Source organism: Orycteropus afer, unplaced genomic scaffold (assembly GCF_000298275.1).
Source record: "Orycteropus afer afer isolate SDZICR_OR568_19922 unplaced genomic scaffold, OryAfe1.0 scaffold00006, whole genome shotgun sequence".
In the NCBI taxonomy this organism is placed as follows: domain Eukaryota; kingdom Metazoa; phylum Chordata; class Mammalia; order Tubulidentata; family Orycteropodidae; genus Orycteropus; species Orycteropus afer.
This window is the reverse complement of record NW_006921593.1, coordinates 1,514,435-1,522,802: the sequence shown is the minus strand read 5'-3', so window position 1 is coordinate 1,522,802 and position 8,368 is coordinate 1,514,435. Positions and strand designations below refer to the sequence as shown.

At 51.8% G+C, this 8,368-nt stretch overlaps 1 protein-coding gene across 1 annotated transcript in view; it reads right to left on the bottom strand.

Moving 5' to 3' along the window:
• Window positions 1–1,413: 1,413 nt before the first annotated feature.
• Window positions 1,414–8,368, bottom strand: part of PRKRIP1 (PRKR interacting protein 1) — a 30,677-nt gene continuing 23,722 nt past the window's right edge. Inside the window, exon 6 of the mRNA XM_007942343.1 lies at window positions 1,414–1,514. Coding sequence (XP_007940534.1) covers window positions 1,414–1,514 — 101 coding nt within the window. The remainder of the gene's footprint in view (window positions 1,515–8,368) is intronic.

Below are 8,368 nucleotides of genomic sequence, written 5' to 3'. Positions count from 1 at the left end.
TTCAAAACATACAGCCAGGGCGCGTCCTCATTTATTAGGGCCGAGTCTTCACCTCAGCTTCCTGAAAATGAAAAACTCCTGTGACCTGAGCCACCAAATGGGCAGGTATGATCACGGAAGTCACATGGCTAGGGTGGGGCTGGGGAAATCTATACTTTACAGAAGTGAAAAAAAAGCAACCTGTGTTTCGGTTTCCTGTCACTCAAAACCACCATTTCCTTCATATTATCAAATGCCATAAAAGGCACAACACAGACTTGGGAACTTGGAAGAAAGAATCAAAACAGCAAGGGAAGGCTCAGGTTAGAAACTGTCTCTGTTCCCAGCACTGGTGTGAAAGTGCCCAAGGTCAAAGGCTGACTTCAGTCATCCCGTGTCCCCAGTCCCCACACTCCAGAGGTGCCTGTTCCACTCTGGGCCAGTCCACGGGAGCTGGCTCTAGGCTACACTATCCAGGCACACACAGCTGGGGTCCTGGCCTCTCGCCGAGCCTCCTGACTCTGGGGCACTCCCTCCCTTCTGACCCTGGGACCCATGTGACTCAGAGTGAAGGCCCTGAAGAGCAGAAGCTCTGACAGCTCCACCCACAGGTCCAGGTTGAGTCTCTTCTGGCCCCTCTTCTCTCTGGATCCCATTTGACTTCAGGATGAAGAAGTTACTTCCGGCCAATTCAAGCCCCACCCCTACCTGGCGTGGCTAGGGTTCCCCATGCCTCCTACTCAGGTTCAGCCCACCCTGGATTCTCTACCTGCTTAGTTTTCTAGTCTCCAGATGTTCTCCAAAGAGCCTCTTTCCCATGTCAAGTCCCCCTACCTAGCACTCAGCCCAGTGGTTGTGCCCCAGCCCCTGCGTCTCCCACACTCCTCCGGGCTGTCCCTATCCACCTGTGTCAGGGAGCTGCTGGGTGGGGCAGGTCCTCTGCGGGGAAGGCAGCCTGCTCCCTCCCCTGGAGGAGGCCAGGTGTCCTGCAGTGGGTCACCCGGAGCTGAGCCCACTTCCTCCTGCGAGTCCGGCCTGTTTAACAGGCACTCGGGGCTCCATGTCCATCGTGTCATTTCACAGCCTTCCCTGCAGCTTTTGTAATTAACATCTCAAATGTCCAAACACAACCTAAAGGTTCCTGTTCTTTACTCAATCCAAGTTCCCTTCACAGAAACAAACCCCAAACTCATCGCTGTGTGAACAGGCACCAGCGGCGGGAGGCTGCACACCGTCCCCATCAGCAGGGCCGGCGACAAGCCCTGCACGCAGCGCCCTCGGCAGACCCCCGTCTGTCCCACCAGCTGAGCGCTGCACACACTGCTCTCATTGAGCCAGTCCTGGGGGGCCGAGTCCCAGCCGACACTCTTCTCTTCTGGCCACCTATGAGGTCTCAGGCCCCAGTCACAGAACGCGCTGCTGTGGCACACACGGTCATCGCCTCATGATGAAGCTGGGCTCCTCCTCTTCCTCCTCCTCTGTTCCAGACGCTTCCTCAGGGCTACTGGACTGCTGCTCCTGGCACTGACTGGATCCTGTAACCACACGACATTCAGATCATATACACAGGAATTCACTCCGAGGAGAAACAAGAAAACAACCAAGCCAGGTGCCACTGAGTGGACCCCACTGTGTGTCAGGGCAGGATGTCCCCTGAGAGACGGAGTGAACCCCACTGTGTGTCAGGGCAGGATGTCCCGTGAGGGACTGAGTGGACCCCACTGTGTGTCAGGGCAGGATGTCCCCTGAGAGACTGAGTGGACCCCCACTGTGCGTCTCAGGGTAGGATGTCCCCTGAGAGACTGAGTGGACCCCACTGTGTGTCTCAATGGTTGACTTTTTTTGAAGGAGATGGCCAGGGCTTTCTTTTGAGGTGCCTCGGGGTGGGTTCTAACCGTCAACCTTCCGGCTGGTAGTTGAGTGTTCAACTGTGCCACCCAGGGACTCACTCAGAGATAATGAAAAACCAAACCAAACACACTGCCACTGAGTTGATTCCGACTCACAGTGACCCCCAATGGCTTTCCAAGGTGGTAAATCTCCAGGGAAGTAGATTGCCCAGTCTGCCTTCTATAGAGTGGCTGGTGGGTTTGAACCCCCAACTTCTGGTTAGCAGTCAGATGCCTTAGGCACTTTGCCACCAGAGCTCCATTCAGAGATAAAGATTATTATTTTTTTAATTAGGGGGAGAATTAGGAACTAATCATACATCGAGGAGGAGCCAAAGGCAGTCCTCACCTCCCATCCGGCCCCAACCACTCCCCCAGGGAGCTGGTCACAGAATTGATCTACCACCACTCTGCCGAATGGACCCGTCCTACCAAAAGGTCCAGCAACCCACCAGGGACCCCGATGGCCCGTGAATCAGGTCTCAGTGCCTTTCATCTGGCCTGCGTCACTGACAAACGCCTGGTGGGGTGACCTGGCTCTTTAATGGTCCTGCTGACACCCCAAATCTCACTGCAGTCTGCAGATGGAGCTTCAGAAAGAGGGCAGCAGAGGGCTCCGCCCACCACCAATCTGCCAGCCTCCTGGCTCTTCCCAAACACAGGCCCAGAAGCCCTCCTCTTGACAGTCCATGTGCAGCTGTGGGTCTCCAAGTTTCCCCTGCACAACTGCCAGTACCCACAATGCAGCAGAGCCGGCCAAAGCACGGAGCAGAAACAACTTGTTCTCAGCACCCCCTCCTCCTCCCCACTCTCTTCTGGGGTGCCAGGGGTGGGTGAGAACCGTAACAAGGCAAAGCCCAGCCCGGTCCACTCTGGGCAGTCACCTGCAGGCACAGCGGCCTGGCCACCAATGGGCCTCCTTCCTTCAGACACATCGCCCCTGCACCCTGCTCACACTCTGCGCTCTGTGCTGCCCTCATCACAGGCTCAGGCAGAGAGTGCCCTGGTGGGAGCAAGCAAGGGCCAGTGCAGTGTGAAACGCACCGTCACACCCTCAGATGGGACACTACGGGGCACGTCTTCTCCAAGATGCCACTGCATTTAGAACATCCTTCCTCCTCCTCCTCCACCTCGTGTCCAACAGAATGAGACGTTTCAAAAGCACACAAGGTGAGGATAGTCTGTGCTGGATACCCACGATGCCAGGCACTGTGCTACGCCTTACACCCACCATCTGGTTTAATTCTAATAGCGTCTATGAGATAAGCCCCACTGTTATATGTCCATTTCATAGAGGAGGAAAATGAAGTTCAGAGAGCTTACATAATTTACTGCTCAAGGTCTCATGTCTGCAGGACAAGGACCCAGGATTCAAACCTGGATTGCTCAGTCACGTTTCACAGGAACACAGGTCAGTGACCTCATGGAAGTCAATGTGACCACCCTTTAGTCAGTAACTTCATGGAACTCAATCCAAAGAAGTTCTTTATGTTCCAAAATCACTTTGCATTCTATAAGACGCCAGCTTTCCTCGCCTCCTCAAACTCCTTCATGGAATCCTAATTTCTGTACAGATCTGCATATGCCTTCTTTCTGCTACTGCACACTTAGAGAGAGCTGCAACCCCGGGGACACAGCGACGCTCTATGACAGGAATTCACAGATGCTTGGCCGGAAGGGCCCGCATCTGAGGTTTGGCCAGAACATTGGAAGGCATGGTGGTTCATCTTCCGCAATGCCAATGTCCTTCTCCAATGATGGAGAAATGGCCCACCTGAGTCTTTAGACCTCTGCCCTTAACCATCACCCTAGCCTGCCTTCAGAAATACAGAAGGAACTGAGGCAAGATGAAAATGAGGTGGGGCCAGGAGGCAGGTGAGTAAAATGTATGGTTGGAGTCCAACAAGGTGCTGGAGAGGGGTCAAGACTCTTGCTCTGTGTTCCCTGGACTTCCGGGGCAGTGGTCCCCAAGCCTTCTCACGTCATGGCCCACGTAGAGAAGGACACATGGGGCAACCAGAGAGGACTGGTCACACACAGGCAGAGGCGAGTGGCCTGAGGCTTGGTGCACTGCTTGCAGTCCAGTCCCCACTGTGGTGGTTCACTGTGTGTGTCAACTCGGCTGGGCCTGGGTGAGTGGCTGGGCAGTTGGCGGTAGTTATTCCCCATGATGAGACTGGCAATCAACTCCTGGGTGGGATCTACCACAACCAGCTGAGTAGTTGCCTTAGGGAATGTGGTCTGCTTCCTGTATATAAGGAGAAGCCTTGGGAATGGTCTCTAGCTCATGGCATGCTTGGACCCTGCATGTAGCCGTGTCATTGTTAAGCAGCCTGCCATGCTCTGCTGACCTTAGGACTAAATTAATGGTCTGCTGTGTGGTTTGGTAACATTGAGACTGTGCCTTTTTACTTGTCAACCTTGGGGCTTCTCAGCCTCAGCAGCCATCACCTGTCTGAGTGATGAAATGCCTCTAGTGGGCCAGGAGCAGGAGGCAGAGCAGGACCCCAAGGATGAGGGGCTTTCACCCAGCCCCTAGAGCCTGGCACTTTGAACTTGGACTTAAAGCCTCCAAACTGTGAGAGAATAAACTCCTGTTTGTTAAGACCATCCCGTTTGTGGTATACTCTTGTCAGAGTGGCACTAGGGAAGCAGAACACCTACGTAGCTGCCGGCAAGCTCTGCTCTAGGACCTGGGCTCCAAAGCTGAGCACGGAGAACAGTCCTGTTAAGTTTCACTACCTCTGTCATGTTCTGTTCATCTTAAACCCCTCAAAGAACTCACATGGCTCTGAACAACAGACAAGAGCACAAGATTTGATCTTTAATCCTGATATTAAAGAAACCCTAAAACACAGATGCAGTGGCCCTTGAAGGAACGACCTGTTTTAGATCCCCGGGGTGATAAAGAGCACAGAAGGGCTCAAAGTATTCCTTGTGGCTGGAAGGGCCAAGAATGCATTACGTCACTGAACAGTAAACAGAATGGAATCGTGTGGGAGGGAGACACATTGTCAGGGCTGGAAATACCACTCTGAATGAGGAGAAAGCTACATGTCTGCTATATGACCCATGTATGTTCGAGTCAGTCGGAAATTCAACAAATCAATCCACCCACGTTCAACATTAACTGCTTGCCTCTTGCCAGGTACTAGGGTTTTGTTTGTTTCAGCATTAAATGGCAATGTATTGTTCTATAAATCCTGAGACTTCACATAAAGTTTCCTTAAAAATTGAGTCTCCTATACCACAGGCCTCAAAAAGGAATGTTAATTAAACACATGAGCAAAACTATGAACCAAGTTAAAAGGTAAGTTCACTTCCTTCCCAAGCAACTGGTATAGAAAACACGTGGCCAAAGTACAGGGAAACCGGGAGGAAGGGACCTCTCTTCCAGCAGGTCTACAGGAGTTACAGATATTTCAAACCGAAGATGGAATTACATTGAGACAGTGCTTCTTTGTATTAAGTGATTAACTTGCTTTATGAATTCATCACAGAATGTCAAAGCTTTGATCCACTGTATTTGGTCTTCTGGGAGAGCTTACAAACTCAAATCACCCCTTCTTTCCCTCTGGACAAAGATGAATATCAAATAGTACATTCAAAGCCAAAACTCTGGGCAAATGGACAGAAATGCACCGTCATGAAAATGGAATGGAAGGTTTCCCCAAAGTGGTGCAGTGGTTAATGCACTGAGCTGCTAACCAACAGGCTGGAAGTTCAAACCCACCAACAGGTCTGCAGGACAAAGATGAGGCAATCAGCTTCCGTAAAGATTTACAGCCTTGGAAATCCAATGGGGGCAGTTCTACTCTGTCCTACAAAGTCGCTGTGAATCAGAATTAACTTGATTTTTTTTTTTTTAAATGCCATTGTTGTTGTTCTTGTTGTTATGTGCCGTCGAGTCGGACCAGACTCATAGCGACCCCTCCTTGGGTTTCCGAGGCAGTATCACTATGGAAGTAGATTGCCCCATTTTCCGAGGAGTGGCTGGTGGGTTTGAACCGCCAGCATTCTGATTAGCAGTCAAGTGCCTTAGGCACTATGCTACCAGAGCTCCCATAGGCTTCAAAAATGCTTGTTGATGAATTGTGGGAAGGCTTTGGGGGAAGGGAGGAGAAAACAGTGGATCCTTTAGGAAAGTACGCTGGCAGATAAGCAGTTGGCTGTGTGAAAGAGGCACTCTTTTTATAGAAAAAGCCCCTAGTTAATAACCAGAACCTTTATCCGTGATCGATTCGGGATCTGATTTCATGGGACACGTGATTTACGATGTCTAGTGTTCGAGGATCAAGTCCATCCGGCTGATAATGAAGCCTCCTACATTAACACCAGATCAGAAGCTATCTAGCACTGATACCTTTGCCTCCTGCTGCGGTCACAGGAGCCCTGGTGGCAGTGGTTAAAGTGCTCGGCTGCCACCGAAAAGGGTGGCAGAGGTCCATGGAAGAAAGATGAGGCAGGCTGCTTCTACAAAGACTGACAGCCTCAGAAACCCTATCGGACAGTTCTACTCTGTCCTCCCAGGTTGCTCGCAGTTGGAACTGACTCGACGGCAGTGGGTCTTGGTCTTTTGAGGTCACCTATTCTCAGTGTGGGAGCTCTGGTGGTGCAGTCCTAAGGCATCTGACTGCTTACCACAAGGCGGGCGTTTCAAACCCACCAGCTACCCTCAGAAGGAAGACTGGGCAATCTACTTCTGTAGAGATACTGCCTCGGGAACCCAAGGAAGGGTCGCTATGAGTGGGAATGATTCGATGGCAGTGAGTTTTTTTTTTGTTTGTTTTATTCTCAGTGTCTCAGGCAGGGCTTTAAAAATGTTTAAAATGAAAATTAGGAAACAGAGCAGAAGTGGGGAGGATCAGAGGGGAGGGAGGGAGGAGAAAGACCACACGAGTTCTGCGATACGGCTGCAAAATAAAAAACCAGAACCCACAATGCTGAAAATGGAAGCCGGAGCAGAAAGTTTTTCACTAACATTGTGACAAACAAAAACAAGGAAGTCTTTGTGCCTATTAGGATTCACATCGATCCTCTCACCAAGGCAGCCCATCTTTCTGGCTTGATCGTCCCTGAGCTGGCCCGATCCCATCAGATGTGCACTCTTAGGCCTGATTTCCTCTGAGAAGGTGCAGTTGCTCTCCCGAGCCCTGGTCCGCATAGTGCCCCTCCCCACAGATGGACTTCACCCTGGGTCCACATACACTGCCCCACGCCCCGGATTAGCATATAGCCCAGGCAACAAAAGCCAAACTGGCAACGAACGGCAAACGCCCACTGCAAGGTTTTACATTTACTTCCAAACCGCATGCAGTGAAAGGCAGCAAGCGCTGCTTCCAAGAACCTTATCTAGCGGCCTCTGCCAGCGAAGAGGGCAGCTCTGTCTGTACCAGGCCTCCAAGCCGGACGCGCGCTGACGGGCTCCCGCTCATGGGGATACTCGGCCATGGCAGTGACAGTGAGCAGAGCTGCCCTCACACAGCTTGTCTGAAGGTCATCTTGTGTTCTCAACAATATTTTATATAGTAAAATCCAATCCCAAGACTTCTTAGATTCAGTCTTCACACACTTCTAAGCGTGTACCTGATTTGGTACCGAATACAAAGTTTAATCTACCTTGGACATCACTTCAAAATTACATCACCATTTTCAGCTTTATGTGGAGAAAATCAGATTCTTATCTTGAAAGTTCTGAAGCACCTGACTGCTAACAAGGTGAATACCAGTGGGACCCCGTCAGTAAACGTGGTCAATCTGGTGCCAAGGTACATTAAACACCCACACGACTTTTCAAACGACTTCTGAGCAACCATTTCTGGGCGTAGACTGCAGGACCCACGCTGGAGCACCTGCTGCGGCCCTGGCAGGGTGTGTTGCTCGGCTGCTCCCGGCAGATGCAGGGAGCTGATGGGGCCTAACCGACCTCGACTTCAGTGAGTCACGGAGCTGCATCCCGCCAGCAGCACCACCAACGTGCACGAACTCTTCCTTTGCCAGTTTAGTAAGTCGGCACCTGGAGAACAGTTTTGTGTAGAAATAAGAACTGGTCTGTGAGCCGCTGCCGTTCATCACAGGCCTGTGACGCTCCTGTCGCTGACGATCTGGGGAAGAACTGCGGTGGGGGGACCCAGCCACGGACGGCGCTCTGTGAGGACTGTGCTGTCACAGGACGACTGAGGTTTCCTTTCCACAGGCAGTTCTCTTCCCCATTTTCTCTCAGTCGGCCTTCTTTCCCACGTGCTCCTCCAGGCATGAACGTCTAGCTTTGGCAGCGAGCTGAGTGGAGCTGATCCAGGCATGCCCCGTTCTTGTTCTCTTTAAAGGTGGACCCTAACAGGCACTCCTTTCCACTTGTGCTTCCTGGAGGAAATGCTGGGCTGATGCTGACTCACCTGAGTGAAAGCGGAGAGGCGTTCTGCGGGACCCACAGAAACAGCCCTGCGTTTAACAGGCTCGCACGTGTCCTGCCAGCTATTCCCGTGGACGTGGGAACACTG